The sequence below is a fragment of the Amblyraja radiata genome, chromosome 16, assembly GCF_010909765.2.
Source record: "Amblyraja radiata isolate CabotCenter1 chromosome 16, sAmbRad1.1.pri, whole genome shotgun sequence".
Classification (NCBI taxonomy): domain Eukaryota; kingdom Metazoa; phylum Chordata; class Chondrichthyes; order Rajiformes; family Rajidae; genus Amblyraja; species Amblyraja radiata.
The window spans coordinates 1433505-1451127 of NC_045971.1; the positions used below are offsets into that span (position 1 = coordinate 1433505).

At 47.4% G+C, this 17623-nt stretch overlaps 1 protein-coding gene across 1 annotated transcript in view; it reads right to left on the reverse strand.

The window, feature by feature from the left end:
* The window catches only part of LOC116981778 (transcription factor CP2-like protein 1), a 60602-nt gene that overhangs the window by 34786 nt on the left and 8193 nt on the right, over positions 1 to 17623 (reverse strand). The window contains exons 2-4 of the mRNA XM_033034857.1: positions 12736 to 12887; positions 9129 to 9205; positions 7411 to 7516 (exon numbers count right to left, since the gene is read on the reverse strand). Coding sequence (XP_032890748.1) covers positions 7411 to 7516; positions 9129 to 9205; positions 12736 to 12887 — 335 coding nt within the window. The remainder of the gene's footprint in view (positions 1 to 7410; positions 7517 to 9128; positions 9206 to 12735; positions 12888 to 17623) is intronic.

The window sequence follows — 17623 nt, forward strand, 5'->3', positions numbered from 1 at the left end:
GAAGGCAGGTACAGGATACTGAGTTGGATGATCAGCCATGATCATATTGAATGGCGGTGCAGGCTCGAAGGGCCGAATGGCCTACTCCTGCACCTATTTTCTATGTTTCTATGTTTAAGAATAAGGGGTAGGCCATTTAGAACGGAGATGAGGAAACACTTTTTTACCCAGAGAGTTGTGAATCTGTGGAATTCTCGAAGGGCCGAATGGCCTCTACTCCTGCACCTATTTTCTATGTTTCTAAACCTAAATGTTATTAGTTATTTAAGTTATGACATCGGATGGAAGCTGCATACACGAAATCTCGTTGCACTTATGTGCAATGACAATAAAATATATTATTATTATTATTATTATTCCGTCATGTTTTCAGGATCAGTTTATCTTTTCAAAGAAATTTGTGCAAGCTTGAGAAATCTTTGCCTTCCACACGAGCAGCGTTGCCTGTTGGAATGGAAGATTGTTGGAAGTCCAAGAAGTCAAACTCAGCACCGAGCTCATGGTCTATCGAGCATTAGAAACCTAAGAGAGCTGCAAAAAGCTAGCGTAACTCAGCGGGACTGGCACCATCTCTATGTCTCTCGTTCCCCTTTCCCGTGACTTTCAGTCTGAAGAAGGGTCTCAACCCGTGATGTCAATCCGGCGATGCTTCCTGAGTTACTCCAGCCTTTTGTGTCTACGGTTTAAACCAGCACCTGCAGTTCCTTCCTACACAGAAGAGAAATATATCTGCCTGCAAGAGTCAGAGACTAGGACTGCACATGGATCCGTAGCGAACACAACACAGAAACAGGTCCTTCCGCCCACTATATCCATGCCAACCATCTACATGAATTCCATTTGGTCTGTAGCCTTGGTGACTCAAACACGTGTGTAGATAGATACTCACTAAATGTTGTCAAGGTCACTGCCTCCACCACCCCTCAGGCTGTGATTCCAACCACACTCTGGATGAAAAGGTCTTTCTCAGATCACCTGGGTGGCACAGCGGTAGACTTGCTGCCTCACAGCGCCAGAGACCCGGGTTCGATACTAACTCCGGGTGCTGTCTGTACGGAGTTTGTACCTTCTCCCCGTGACCGCGTGGGTTTTCTCCGGGTGCTCCGGTCTCCTCCTACATTCTAATGGCATGCAGGATTGTAGGTTAATTGGCTTCTGTAAATTGTCCCTAGTGTGTGGGATAGTTCTAGTGTACAGGTCGGCACGGACTCGATGGGCCGAAGAGCCTGTTTCTGCACGGTATCTCTAAACATCTTGTCCTGTACCTTAAACCCATTGCCATCTGAATTTACTTTTAGTTTAGTTTAGAGATACAGCGCGGAATCAGGCCCTTCGGCCCACCGAGTCCGTGCCGACCAGCGATCCCCGCACATTAACACTCTCCCACACCCACTAGGGACAATTTTTACATTTACACCAAGCCAATTAACCTACAAACCTGCACGTCTTTGAAGTGTGGGAGGAAACCGAAGATCTCGGAGAAAACCCACGCAGGTCACGGGGAGAACGTACAAACTCCGTACAGACAGTGCCCATAGTCGGGATCGAACCCGGGTCTCCAGCGCTGCATTCGCTGTAAGGCAGAAACTCTACCGCTGCCCCACCGTGAGTTCCCATAAATTGAATTGTATTGAACTGATTGAAAGATACAGCACGGAAACGGGCCCCTTTGGACCACCGAGTCCACGCTGATCTTCAATCACCCATTGGTGCTATGTTTCCCATTTTCATATCCATTCCCGACACACCTGGGGCAATTATACACAGGTCAAGCAACCAAGCAACATGGTCACAGGGAGAATGTGTAAACTCCACTCACAGGCAGCATCCGAGGTCAGGATTGAACCTGGGTCCCTCACGTTGTGTGCGCATAATACTTCACTGTACGCCATCTCTTAGCTCAGTTTCACTACATCAGGGGCTGGTGCTAACTGCAATATGCTGATTCAACAATTTATACTGGCCGATGATCTGTCACTTGCCTCCCCCTATACTGTTGCAACATGTGACATTGGAGAATATCAATTTAATTTTCCCAATTTTGTTTTTACATGTTAACATTTTAATTGCAGCAACTTCCTGTCAGAGAGAACATTTATTTGCTAATTTATTTGGCCTCGTCTCACAGATAATATCATAAAATCTTTAATTAGGAAAGATAGTGATGTGTTAACTTCTACCACAGGTGGAGTTGAACGCGAGTGGCAGGACAGCTTTTCAGAGTTACGCAGGGCCCTGGTAAGATCGTAAGGTGGACACGTCTCATCTCAGTATGTGAGGAAGGGGATATTTGCAATGGGGAGAGTCATAGAGGCATAGACACACACATGTGAGCAATATTGGGCACCATATCTGAGGGAGGATGTGCTGCTCTGGAGAGGGTCCAGAGCAGGTTTACAAGAATGATCCCAGGAATAAGTAGGTTAACATATGATGAGCGTTTGACGGCACTGGGCCTGTACCTGCTTGACGTACAGAATAGTGAAAGACTTGGATAGAGTGGACATGAAGAGGATGTTTCCACTCGAGCAAGAGTCTCGGACTAGAGGTCATAGCCTCAGAATTAAAGGACATCCTTTTAGGAAGGAGATGAGGAGGAATTTCTTTAGTCAGAGGGTGGTGAATCTGTGGAATTCTTTGCCACAGAAGGCTGTGGAGGCCAAGTCAATGGATATATTTAAGGCAGAGATGATAGGTTCTTGATTAGTACGGGTGTCAGGGGTTATGGGGAGAAGGCAGGAGAATGGGGTTGAGAGGGAGAGATAGATCAGCCATGTCTGAATGGCAGAGTAGACTTGATGGGCCGAATGGCCTAATTCTGCTCCCATCACTTGTGAACTTATGACTCTATGATTCTAGCGGGGACGTTGAACTTCAGTCACTGAGCATATTCAAGACAGGGTTCAACAGGGTTTTGGAAATTGAGGTGAATCAAGATGTTTAGGGGCTGGTGTGCACAAACATGGTGCTGAAGAAAAATATCGGTGATGATCTACGTAATTCAATGGTAGAGCAAAGATGGGAGCAAATGGCTCCCCGACTTCTCACTGAAGATCATATGTCCTTCGTTTTCTTCCATCGGAGGTACAACCCTCACTTTCAATCCAATGTACTATTAGGCTAATCAAAAGACCAGTTGCATGTTTGTTCATAATACTCCCTGTGCTATCTGGATTGTGGCAAATTGCCCAGGGGAAGAGAGAGCATAGGTTTAAGAGGAGGAGGGGGGGGGGGGAGATTAAATAAGAATCTAAGTGGTCACTTTTCACTCAAAGGGTGGTGGGTTTATGGGGTAGCAGAGGAGGTCGTTGAGGCAGGGGCTATCACAACTTTAAGAAACTTGAAGACAGGTACATGGATAGGACCGGTTTAAAGGAATGTGGGCCAAACGCAGGTAGATGGAACTAGTGTAAATTGGGCATGTTGGCCGGTGTGGGCAAGTTGGGCCGAAGGGCCTGTTTCTATGCTGTAAGATTCTATGACTCTATGACCTGCTTTGTGTACAAATGCTCAGATGAACACACAAGGTGCAATGTGTTGTAGTAACTCAGAGGTCAGGCAGTGTATGGACTTAGATAGGTGACATTTTGGTTGGGGACCCTCCTTCAGGCTAATTGTAGTAGTGGGGAGGGGGGGGGAGAAAGCAGGGAAAGAGGTGGGGGCAAGATAAAGCTGGAATGGCTGGAATGTGTAGGAAGGAACATAGACACATAGAAACATAGACAATAGGTGCAGGAGTAGGTCATTCGGTCCTTCGAGCCTGCACCGCCATTCGATATGATCATGGCTGATCATCCAACTCAGTATCCTGTACCTGCCTTCTCTCCATACCCCCTGATCCCTTTTGCCCCAAGGGCCACATCTAACTCCCTCTTAAATATAGCCAATGAACTGTGGCCTCAACGACCTTCTGTGGCAGAGAATTCCACAGATTCACCACTCTCTGGTGAAAAATGTTTTTCTCATCTCGGTCCTAAAAGATTTCCCCCTTATCCTTAAGCTGTGACCCCTTGTCCTGGACTTCCCCAACATCGGGAACATTCTTCCTGCATCTAGCCTGTCCAACCCCTTAAGAATTTTGTAAGTTTCTATAAGATCCCCCCTCAATCTTCTAACTGCAGATGCTGGTTTACAACTCGTCTGGAGGTCGGGACTCGACCCGAAACGTAACCCATTCCTTCTCTCCAGAGATGCTGCCTGTCCTGCTGAGTTACTCCAGCATTTTGTGTCTATCTTAGATTTGATTCAGTTCTTGTTAGCAACCTGTGTGTGGCCAAGCCCATACAAACGGCAGAAACTGCTGATGCTATCATGTGCCGGTGAAACCGTTCCCGAATGTGTGTGCGCGTTGAATTTGTACCATGGAAACAAAGAATGAAGTGCGGCAAGAGATCTCAGAGTGCTGTTCACCGGCACTGGATCATTCAACAAACCATGGCAGTGTGAAGGGGGAACCAATACAGATGTGAGCTTTGACTCATTGCCTTCCTCATCTGGGCTCCGAGGATTAGCTGTTGAATGGTCGGGACATTTTCTGGCAAGACCTTGACAACAAGAGAGTTGGACTCGAGCTATAATTTAGTTTAGTTTAGAGGGAGAGCATGGAAACAGACCCTCTCGGCCCACCGGGTCCGCGCCGACCTGCGATCCCCGCACATCAACACTATCCCACACCCGCCAGGGACAATTTTTACATTTACCGAGCCAATTAACCTACAAACCTGTACGTCTTTGGAGTGTGGGAGGAAACCGAAGATCTCGGAGAAAATCCACGCAGGTCACGGGGAGAACGTGCAAACTCCGTACAGACAGCGCCCGTAGTCGGGATCGAAACCGGGTCTCCGGCGCTGCATTCGCTGTAAGGCAGCAACTCTGCCGCTGCGCCACCGTGCCACAGATTGGCTCACACGGAGGGTGGTGGGTGTATGGAACAAGCTGCCAGAGGAGGTAGTCGAGGCTGGGACTATCCCAACGTTTAAGATGTTCAAGAAAGAACTGCAGATGCTGGAAAATCGAAGGTAGACAAAAATGCTGGAGAAACTCAGCGGGTGCGGCAGCATCTATGGAGCGAAGGAAATAGGCGACGTTTCTGGCCGAAACCCTTGGGTTTCGGCCCGAAACGTTGCCTATTTCCGAAGGTTTCGGCCCAAAACGTTGCCTATTTCCGAAGGTTTCGGCCCAAAACGTTGCCTATTTCCTTCGCTCCATAGATGCTGCCGCACCCACTGAGTTTCTCCAGCATTTTTGTCTACCCAACGTTTAAAAAACAGTTAGACAGGTACATGGGTAAGACAAGTTTGGAGGGATATGGACCAAGTGCAGGAAGGTGGGACTAGTGTAGCTGTTGGTCGCTGGTGTGGGCAAGTTTTCATGCCCAATCACTCTTTGATTCTATGACTCTATAATCAACATTACTCAGAAATATAAATTCAATTTAAGGAGCGGAGAAACTGGAACTCACTGTAAAAGCAAGAAAGGTGCTCCAGGCGTACGTGGCACAAGTGTGTACAAAATCATCCTTAGTTCATAGGTTTTAGGAGCAGAATTAGGCCATTTGGCCCATCACGTCTACTCCGCCATTCATTCATGGCTGATCTATCTTTCCTTCTCAACCCCAATCTCCTGCCTTCTCCCCATAACCCCTGACGCCCTCATTAATCTTAAATTTGTCAATCCCTGCCTTAAAAATATCCATAGGCTTGGCCTCCACACCTATCGGTGGCAATGAATCAGGGGAACAGATCGAGTGATTGCACAAGAACCAGAGGACATAGGTTCAAGGTGAGAGAGACAAAGTTTAATACAACAAACCTGAGGGGCAGCTTTTTCACTCGGTAGGGATATGGAACGAGCTGCCAGAGGAAGTAGCTGAGGCAGATACTATAATAGCATTAAAAGGCACTTGGACAGGTACATGGATAGGAAAGATTTAGAGGGATATGGGCCAAACACTGGCAAATGGGACGAACTTAGTTTGGATTTGCCAAGTTGGGCCTAAAGGCTTGTTTCCATGCTGTAGTTTGGAGATACAGTGTGGAAACAGGCCCTTCGGCCCACCGAGTCTGGGCTGTACACTAGTTCTATCCCACAGACTGGGGACAATTTGCAGAAGCCAATTAACCTACAAACCCGCTCATCTCTGGAATGTGGGAAGAAACCGGAGCACCTGGCGAAAACCTACGTGGTCACAGGGAGAGCATACAAACCCTGTACAAAGAGGACATAAGGAATAGGAGTGGAATTAGGCCCACCGGCCCATCAGGTCTACTCTGACATTCAATCATGGCTGATCTATCTCTCCCTCCTAACTCCATTCTCCTGCCTTCTCCCCATAACCTCTGACACCCGTTCTAATCAAGAACACATATAGTCAGGATAGAAACCCAGTCTCTGGTAAGGCAGCAACTCAACCACTGTGCTACTGTGCTGCCCCATATGGCTCCATGACACTAACTGGAGGAAAGTTACTTTTAAGGTACGAACATAAAAATATAAAAAATAGGAGCAGGGGTTCGACCATTTGGTCTCTCAAGCCAGCACAGCCATTCATCAAGACCATGGCTGATCTTCCAAATCACCACTGTTCTAATACCCCTTGATCGCCTTAATGTTAAGAGATCTTGTCAACCTCTTGTTTTAAATGAACAAAATGACTCATTGTCCATAGACCACCTTGTTTGCGCTTTTGGTGGTCCATACCGGTGCTTTTGGTCTTTCCGCTACAGCTTTTCACTGTACCTCAGTATACGTGACAATAAACTAAACTGTGACTGTACACCACCACAGGTTCACCGCCCATGGAGTCACCTCGGTCCTAAATGGTCTCGCACTTGGTCCTAAATCAGGGATGGGGAACCTGCGGCCTTCTAGGCCATTAAGTGCGGCCTTTTGAATTAATCCAAAGTATATCATTGGAGTTAGCAGTTGGGCACCTCCCTTCACTGGTGTTTCATTGTTAACCCCACGACACCCCAGTTGGTTGTCCCAGTTGTCCCAGAACAACCCCCCTCAATACCAACCCCGTCTCCCTCCAAGGCAAGGACATCCTTTGTTAGGTGGGGAGACCAAAACTATACAACAGTTTAGTTTATAGGTACAGCATGGAAACGTGTCCCCACGGCCCTCCGAGCCCACGCCGACCATCGATCATTCACTCACATACTTCCATGTTATCTCACCTTTACATCCACTCCTCACATGCTGGGGACGATTTGCAGAGGACCAATTAACCTACAATTAGCCTGCGTGTCTTTGGGATATGGGAGGAGACCAGAGCGGGGAGAACGTGCAAACTCTACATAGACAGCACCCGAGGTCAGGATCGAACCTGGAGTCTCTGGCACTGGTCCAGGTGCCGGTGAAAGAGCAACGATCGGCAAGCTCTTTGCAGAAGCGCGACGCTGGACTTACCGATGTCAAGCAACCGGTCTCCTGGCCTATTCCACTTCCACCCCTGGAACTGTTGGTGTTCACTGTACTGGAGACGTCTGTCGTGGAACACCACCCGGACTGTGCTCTACCAAACAAAACAAGAGAGGTGGTCACGACACAAAGTGTTGGAGGTTCGATCCGGACCACAGGTGCTGTCTGTACGGAGTTTGTACGTTCTCCCCGTGACCACGTGGGTTTTCTCTGAGATCTTTTAATCTGAGGAAAGACATTCTTGCCATAGACGGAGTACAGAGAAGGTTCACCAGACTGATTACTGGGATGTCAGGACTTTCATATGAAGAAAGACTGGATAGACTCGGCTTGTACTCGCTAGAATTTAGAAGATTGAGGGGGGAATCTTATAGAAACGTACAAAATTATTAAGGGGTTGGACAGGCTAGATGCAGGAAGATTGTTCCCGATGTTGGGGAAGTCCAGAACAAGGGGTCACAGTTTAAGGATAAGGGGGAAATCTTTTAGGACCGAGATGAGGAAAACATTTTTCACACAGAGAGTGGTGAATCTGTGGAATTCTCTGCCACAGAAGGTAGTTGAGGCCAGTTCATTGACTATATTTAAGAGGGAGTTAGATGTGGCCCTTGTGGCTAAAGGGATCGGGGTATGGAGAGAAGGCAGGTACAGGATACTGAGTTGGATGATCAGCCATGATCATATTGAATGGCGAATGGTGCAGGCTCGAAGGGCCGAATGGCCTACTCCTGCACCTATTGTCTATGTTTCTATGTTGTGCCTACCATCCTGTGCGGTATGTAACACAGCCTCGGTTGGGATCGTGAACCATTGTACAGACATGTGCAACTTCTGTGGGCTGGAATTAAGCAGTGGAACAGCATTGAATTGAAATAATTTAATTGCCACACAACCAAGGTCGGTGGTATTTGGGTTGCCAGCAGCGGTACAATAATAAAGAACACAACCACAATAAAAAATTTACACAAACATAACGCAGGAACAGGCCCTTCGGCCCACAATGTCCATGCTAACCTAGCATACATAAGGAATTTAGGAGATCCAGCTTTCTATTTTGCCAGCTACAGAACTGACCCGCAATACCTTGCTCACATATTTATTTATTTAGACTGCCAAACCCATATTAGCTATTTTGTTGTCGGTGGAAAGACCATACATGATTCCTTCTCTCCAGACACGCTGCCTCACCCGCTGAGTTACTCCAGCTTTTTGTATCCACCTTCGATTTTACCAGCATCTGCAGTTCTTTCTTAAACAAATGATTACAATCAAGCCGTCCACACTGTACAGATACGGGGTAAAGGGTATACAATTCAGTGCAAGATAAAGTCCATTAAAGTCCGGTTTAAGATAGTTTGAAGGACTCCAATGGGGTGGATGGGAGGTCAGGACCGCTCTCTGCTTGGTAAGTGGAGGGTTCCGTTGCTGGATAACAGCTGGGAAGAGACAGTGCCTTAATCAGGAGGTGTGTGTGTTCACACTTCTATACCTGTTGCCTGAAGGGAGAGGGGAGAAGAGGAAGTGACTAGGGTGAGAATGCTTCTTGATTGTGATTGTGATTCTTTTGTCGTTTAGCGGAGTCGTTGACAATACACTAGATACAGATCGTTCTGCCCACTGAGCCTGTGCTGTCCATTAAGCGCCTGGCATGAATCCCGCTGTGATTTTGGCCCCGTTCCACCCTCTCACCTCTGCGCCAGTCTCACCTTCAGTAGCTTCCCGTTTGATTCCATCAGTCCCCGTATATTCTGATTGCACAGCATCCGGATCTCATAGGACTGACCTGTAGAGGAAACAACCTTATCACACATGAGGTGTGGAGACCAAGCACTTTAACAGTCCACCCTCAACTCCTCCTTAAGCCTCAGCCACTTCATTGTTAGGTTCAAGATGTCGGGGGGTTATGGGGAGTAGGCAGGAGAATGGGGTTGGGAGGGAGAGATAGATCAGCCATGATTGAATGGTGGAGTAGACTTGAGGGGCCGAATGGCCTAATTCAGCTCCTATCACTTATGACGTTAGACAGATGCAAACCCAATAAAGGACGCAGATTGGACGAGTGAAGATTCACTCATCTTGGGGCGGTGGTGCAAATGTCAACGTCAAGAGGTCATGGCTTGAAGCTGAGAAGGAAGGAAGCATCTATAGGATTCGGCCCGAAACGTTGCCATTTTACTTCTAGAAGGGTTTCGGCCCGAAATGTTGCCTATTTCCTTCGCTCCATAGATGCTGCTGCACCCGCTGAGTTTCTCCAGCACTTTTGTCTACCTCCAAGCATTTATAGGCATGTGTGAAGCAGAATCTTTACACATAGAGTGGTGCAATGCCTGCAATGCTGTGATATGATTTGTATTTAAGAGGATTTTGCATAGGCACATGGATATGCAGGGAATGGAGGGATATAGATTGTGAGTGGGCAAAGGAGATTAGTTAAACTTGGCATCATGTTTGGCGTGGGCATTGTATGCCAATGAGCCTGTTCCTGTGCTGCACTCTCTATGTAGGTAGACAAAAGTGCTGGAGAAACTCAGCGGGTGCAGCAGCATCTATGGAGCGAAGGAAATAGGCAACGTTTCGTGCCGAAACCCTTCTTCAGACTGATGTAGGGTGGGGCGAGGAGAAGAAAGGAGAAAGGAAGAGGAGGAGCCCGAGGGTTGAGGGAGAGCTGAGAAGGGGAGGAGACAGCAAGGGCTACCGGAAATTGGAGGTCAATGTTTATGCCGCTAGGGTGCAGACTGCCCAAGCGGAATATGAGGTGCTGCTCCTCCAATTTCCGGTGGTGCTCACTCTGGCCACGGAGAAGGCCCAGGACAGAAAGGTCGGATTCGGAATGGGAGGGGGGAGTTGAAGCGCTGAGCCACCGGGAGATCAGGTTCTATGTAGGTATTCTTCAGCCGTAGAACAGACAGTACAACACAAATACTTCTAAACACAGCACAGTGGTAGAGCTACTGCCTTACAGCGCCAGAGCCCCAGGTTCGATCCTGACTACGGGGTGCTATCTCTACCGATTTTGTACATGTTCTCTCCGTGAGTTTTCTCCGAGATCTTTGGATTCCTCCCACATCCAAAGACGTACAGGTTTGCAGGTTAATTTGCTTGGTGTAAATGTAGATTATCCCTAGTGTGTGTAGGATAGTGTTAGTGTGCGGGGATGTGGTGCGGACTCAGTGGGCTGATTGGGCCTGTTTCCACGCTGTATCTCTAAACTAAACATACAAGGGCTTAACTGGGTAAGTCTACGCAGGGTGCTTCTTCTGGCTGAAGACTACTATACAAGGGGTCCAAATAACTGGTAGGCTAGCAACGCTGGACTTGAGAAAAAATAGTCTTGGCTCTGACGATGGGCAATGTTTGTAATTCCCTCTGCTGGAGAACTGTGGAGACCATGCACTCAAAAACAGGGACTGGCAGATGTGTGATAAATTAAAGAATCAAGAAGGGACAAGCTGATGCAGCAGGTAGTGCAGCTGCCCCACTGCTCCAATGGTCCAGGTTCAATTCCTGCCTTCAGCTCTGACCGTGTGAGGTCCGTCCACACATTCTCTCCGGGACCACAAGGGTTCCTCCCAGGTGCTCGGGTTACCCTCCACGACCAAAGACGTGCTCGTCGGTAGGTTAAATGGCCGTAACTTATATCCTCCCCAGGGTCATAAGGTCATAAGTGGTCACAAGTAATAGGAATTGAATTAGTCCATTCGGCCCTTCAAGTCTACACCGCCATTCAATTACGGCTGATCTATCTCTCCCCCCTAACCCCATTCACCTACCTTCTCCCCATAACCTCCAACACCCGAACTAATCAAGAATCTATCTATCTCTGCCTTAAAAATATCCATTGACTTGGCCTCCACAGCCTTCCGTGGCGATGAATTCCACAGATTCACCACCCTCTTTTTAGTTTAGTTTAGAGATACAGCGCGGAAACAGGCCCTTCGGCCCACCGGGTCCGTGCCGACCAGCGATCCCCGCACATTAACACTATCCTATACCCTCTAGGGCAATTTTTACATTTACCAAGCCAGTTAGCTTACAAACTTGCACGTCTTTGGAGTGTGGGAGGAAACCGAAGATCTCGGAGAAATCCCACGCATGTCACGGGAAGAACGTGCAAACTCCGTACAGACAGCACCCGTTGTCGGGATTGAACCCGGGTCTCCGGCGCTACAAGCGCTGTAAGGCAGCAACTCTACCGCTGCCCCACCGTTACCGCCCGACTAAAGTAATTTCTCCTCATCTCCTTCCTAAAAGAACGTCCTTTAATTCTGAGGCTGTGACCTCTAGTCCTAGACTCTCCCACTAGTGGAAACATCCTCCCAACATCCACTCTTAGAATAGAGTCAGTGCTTGATTCAAGAACCCAAGAACTGTCTGTCAGTGGGCATGTGAACGAGAGATTGGGAGGCAGGGAAGTATGTGGAGGAATACAATCATTCTGAGAGCCAGCATGGATTTAATGGGCCGAAGGACCTCCTTCTATGTTGTAATTTAGGAGATAAATATGAAATATATGTTATATATGCCACAGTTTAAGAATAAGGAGTAAGCCATTTAGAACGGAGACGAGGAAACACTTTTTCTCACAGAGAGTGGTGAGTCTGTGGAATTCTCTGCCTCAGAGGGCGGTGGAGGCCGGTTCTCTGGATGCTTTCAAGAGAGAGCTCGATAGGGCTGTTAAAAATAGCGGAGTCAGGGGATATGGGGAGAAGGCAGGAACGGGGTACTGATTGGGGATGATCAGCCATGATCACATTGAATGGTGGTGCTGGCTCGAAGGGCCAAATGACCTACTCCTGCACCTGTTGTCTATTGTCTATTGTTATAGGCAGGAAGAACGTTGTTGGGGGGTAGAAATTCAGCCGTGTTGAATGACAGACGCAAGGAACTGCAGAGGTCAGTTTACAAAAAAAGAAAAAATGTGTTGGAGTAACACAGTGGGTCAGGCAGCATCTGTGGAGACCATGGGTATGTGGCAACACCTCTGGAGAACATGGATAGGTGCAGAATCTCATCTCATCCAGTGGAAGGATAACAGCTTTGTTAGAGGAGATACAAGGAACTACAGATGCTGGTTTATACATTTTTTAAAGGCACAGACTGCTGGAGTAACTCAGCGGGTGAGCCAGCATCTCTGGAGAACATAGATGGGTGATGTTTCAGGACAGGATAAGAAGGCTCTGACCCGAAACATCACCCTTATGTTGTCCAGAGATGCTGCTTGGCCCGTTGAGTTACTCCAGCACTCTGTGTGTAGGAGGTGATGTCCTTGCACACCTGCCCTGTGTTGGTCATGTTGTTTGCATGTGGCGTTACCTTGGTTGAGGTAGGTGAGTGTCTCCTCATGAAGTTTAACAGCAGGTGAGGTGGCGGCGCTCAGAACGTACTGGAAGCTGACGGCACTGGGCTCATGGTCTGTAGAGAGGGCAGAGTCCTCGTGCTTGAAGAGTGGCAGTGGCAGCACGTCCCTGAAAGGAGAGACAAAACCCTTCACCATCGTTGGTTAAACATATGTTGCACCCTGTGTACCAGCCTCTTCATAAGTTCTTAAGTTTGGGTGGCACGGTGGCGCAGCGGTAGAGTTGCTGCCTCACAGCGCCAGAGACCCGGGTTCGATCCTGACAACGGGTGCTGTCTGTACGGAGTTTGCACGTTCTCCCCGTGACCGCGTGTGTTTACTCGGTGTGCTCCGGTTTCCCCCCCACACTCCAAAGACGTGCAGGCTTGTAGGTTAATCTGGCTTTGGTAATTGTAAATTGTCCCTCATCTGTGTGATAGTGTTGGTGTGTGGGGATCGCTGGTTGGCGCGGATTCAGTAGGCCAAAGGGCTATCGAAGCCAAATTAGGCTTTGGAGTGTGGGAGGAAACCGGAGCACCCGGAGAAAACCCCACTCAGGACACCGGAGGAACATACAAACTCTGCCAGTCGTGTCCTTGCAACCCCCGAAATGTCCGATTCAAATTATATTGAGTTCTCCTGTGATGCTGCCATGGTCACACAGCCAACTTAGGTTCCATGGTGGACAAAAGTGCTGGAGAAACTCAGCGGGTGCAGCAGCATCTATAGAGCGAGGGAAATAGTCAACGTTTCTTCAGTCTGAAGAAGGGTTTCGGCCCAAAACGTTACTTCGCTCCATAGATGCTGCTGCACCCGCTGTGTTTCTCCAGCACTTTTGTCTACCTTCGATTTTCCAGCATCTGCAGTTTCTTCTTAAAAACCTAGTCTCCATATTTTGGATTGCATATTATGATGATTTCAGGCTAGGTTTTTTTTTGATGGGACGAGGGGGGAGGGGGGAATGATATAGAACCACACTGTGCCGGTCAAATTAACAAATTAGTAAATTAACAGGAGACATTTCGACAATGACAAACTGACAAGAAGCACCGGGACAAATATTCACCGTTCTCACTCTTGCTTCAGGATATCTGACAGTTCATCACTTAATTCTCAGTAATTAACTTCTGAGAACTTGTGATTTCCTCCGAGGGAATGTCTTTCAAGCTAATGTCTTCTATTAGTATTTTCATTTACAATTATTAAAATCTTCGTGAGTGTTTCCAATTTAGATTAACCCTAAAGTAAAACAAATTCTTTGTGGAATAGAATATTCGTCTCCACAAACGAGTCATTAACATGTTTATGATAATGTATTAAAATCCTTGAGCAATTTGCGTTTGACATGAAGAGTAAACTCACCATAGTGGAATTAATCGGTAAGCGTGCATGGAATCAGTGTGTTGAAGATTTGTTCACTCAAGTATGTTTCTGAGATTCCTGGGATGTCCGGACTTTCATATGAAGAAAGACTGGATAGACTCGGCTTGTACTCGCTAGAATTTAGAAGATTGAGGGGGGATCTTATAGAAACTTACAAAATTCTTAAGGGGTTGGACAGGCTAGATGCAGGAAGATTGTTCCCGATGTTGGGGAAGTCCAGAACAAGGGGTCACAGTTTAAGGATAAGGGGGAAATCCTTTAGGACCGAGATGAGAAAAACATTTTTCACAGAGAGAGTGGTGAATCTCTGGAATTCTCTGCCACAGAAGGTAGTTGAGGCCAGTTGATTGGCTATATTTAAGAGGGAGTTAGATGTGGCCCTTGTGGCTAAAGGGATCAGAGGGTATGGAGAGAAGGCAGGTACAGGATACTGAGTTGGATTATCAGCCATGATCATATTGAATGGCGGTGCAGGCTCGAAGGGCCGAATGGCCTACTCCTGCACCTATTTTCTATGTTTCTATGTTTCTATGTTTCTATGTCCTTCTGTACCTTGTGTAAGAAGGAACTGCAGATGCTGGTTTAAACCGAGGATAGACACGAAAAGCCGGAGTAACTCGGCGGGACAGGCAGCATCTCTTGGCGAGATGGAAAGGGTGACGTTTCGGTGGAGACACTTCTTCGGACTGGTCGGGGATAAGGGAAACGAGAGATATAGACAATGATGTGGAGAGATAAAGAACAATGAATGAAAGATAGATGCAAAAAAAGTAATGATGATACAGGAAACAGGCCATTGTTAGCTGTTTGTTGGGTGAAAACGAGAAGCTGGTGTGGCTTGGGTGTGGGAGGGATGGAGAGAGAGGGAATGTCGGGGTTACCTGAATGAATGAATGAATGAATGAATGAATGAATGAATGAATGAATGAATGAATGAATGAATGAATGAATGAATGGATGAATACGCTTATTGTCATTGCAGAATACTGTGCAACGAAATTCCATTGCATCTCCTCCGGTTAAAAAAATACAAACACGACAACCATTGACACATATGTACACTTATTAGTAAAAATAATAAATAAGTATTTAAAAATAATTTTAAAAGAATGTTGCATTTCTTAGAATTACATGTTGCTTCCCCAGCGTTCTCTGTTGGAATTAAGTTATTTTATCGCACATGGGTAGAAACTATTTTTTAGTCTACCGGTGCGAGCCTTCAGAGACCTGAATCGCCTCCCAGAGGGTAGCAGAGTGAAAAGGTGGTTGGCAGGGTGGGATGTGTCCTGCTTGATGTTTGTGGCCCAGCGCAAGCATCGGGCCCTATATATATCATCCAAGGAGGGCAGTTGAGCGTTTGTAATGCTCTGCGCAGTTTTTATAACTCTCTGCAGCGCCCTCCTCTCAGCCACAGTGTAGCTAGCAAACCACACCAGGATGCCATAGGAGAGGATACTTTCCACGGCGCATCGGTAGAAGGACAGCAGCAGCGGCTGTGAGACGTTTGCTCTCCGCAGAGACCTCAGGAAATGCAGCCGCTGCTGTGACTTCTTCACGAGAGTGACGGTGTTCATTTGCCATTTGAGGTCCTGGGAGATGTTTATTCCCAGGAACTTAAAGCCAGTGACTCTCTCCACCATGTCTCCTTTGATGTAGAGAGGAGCAGGTTCCTCTCTCCTCGTCCTCCTGAAGTCAACGACCAGTTCTTTTGTCTTTGATGGGTTGAGTACCAGGTTGTTACCTGAAGTTAAATACATCAATATTCATACCACTAGGTGTATTGGAGCCTTGGGCACCCAGTTAATAGGGCAGACTTGTATATGCGACACGGTGGCGCAGCGGTAGAGTTTCTGCCTTACAGCGCCAGAGACCAGTGCTCAATCCTGTCTACGGTTGTTGTCTGTACAGAGTTTGCACGTTCTACCTGTAACTGCGTGAGTTTTCTCCGGTTTCCTCCCACGCTCCAAAGACTTACAAATTTGCAGGTTAATTGGCTTCTGTAAATTGTCCCTGGTCAATCATAATCAATGATTATCCTCAACCAATACTTAGTTAGCCAAGACCTCAACGTTGGAACAGGAGGAGGACGATGGCTGACCTTAGTGGAGCTAACGTCACAACGGCTGGGAAGGCGGATGAAGACTGCGGCAGAAAAGGGTCTCCGGTCGTCTTGGACTCCATGCCACTGGATCCTGACCCAGATCTGTCAAAGACCGTGTGGGGTGGCTGTCTGTGCACCAGTCTCCCCACGTTAAAGTCATGTATGGCATCCCCCAAACCTGGAGACATACATGGTCAGCCATGGCCGAAGGGGGCCTAAGAACTTAGTTAGCCACTTTGTTCACTGCTGTTGATGAGGGCTTGCTGTGGGCAAATTGTCCATCCTATAGTGTAAACAAGATCACTCTTTTACCTGAGCTGCTGAGTTACTCCAGCACTTTCTGTCTTTTATTGGTAAACTAAGCATCTGCAGTTCCTTAGAGTGGAAACGGGCCCTTCAGCCCAACTTGCCCACGTCGCCCAGCATGCCTCATCTAAGCTAGTCCCACCTGCCTGCTTTTGGCCTATATCCTTCTAAGGCATAGAGGGAGTACAGAGAAGGTTCACCAGACTGATTCCTGGGATGTCAGGACTTTCATATGAAGAAAGACTGGATAGACTCGGCTTGTACTCGCTAGAATTTAGGAGATTGAGGGGGGATCTTATTGAAACTTACAAAATTCTTAAGGGGTTGGACAGGCTAGATGCAGGAAGATTGCTCCCGATGTTGGGGAAGTCCAGAACTAGGGGTCACAGTTTAAGGATAAGGGGGAAATCTTTTAGGACCGAGATGAGAAAAACATTTTTCACACAGAGAGTGGTGAATCTGTGGAATTCTCTGCCACAGAAGGTAGCTGAGGCCAGTTCATTGGCTATATTTAAGAGGGAGTTAGATGTGGCCCTTGGGGCTAAAGGGATCAGGGGGTATGGAGAGAAGGCAGGTACAGGATACTGAGTTGGATGATCAGCCATGATCATATCGAATGGCGGTGCAGGCTCGAAGGGCCGAATGGCCTACTCCTGCACCTATTGTCTATGTTTCTATGTTTCTAAACCAACCCTATCCATGTACCTGTCTAAATGTTTCTTAAAGGTCGCAGTAGTACCTGCTCCAACTAACTACCTACCTACGTAACAGGACCTCCCTTTGACACTCAATACTCTGACATACAATACAATACAATACAATACCGTTTATTGTCATTTGAACCTCATTGAAGTTCAAACGAAATTTGGTTTCTGCAGACATACAACACCAAAAAGAACCAAGACACAACACAATTTACACAAAAATCCATCACAGTGAATCTCCTCCTCACTGTGATGGAAGGCAAAGTCTTATCTCTCCCCATTCTCCTCCCGATGTCAAAGTCAAAGCCCTCGGCGGGCGATGGTAAGTAAGTCCCGCGGCCATTAGGTCCGCGCCGGGCGATGTTAGGCCCC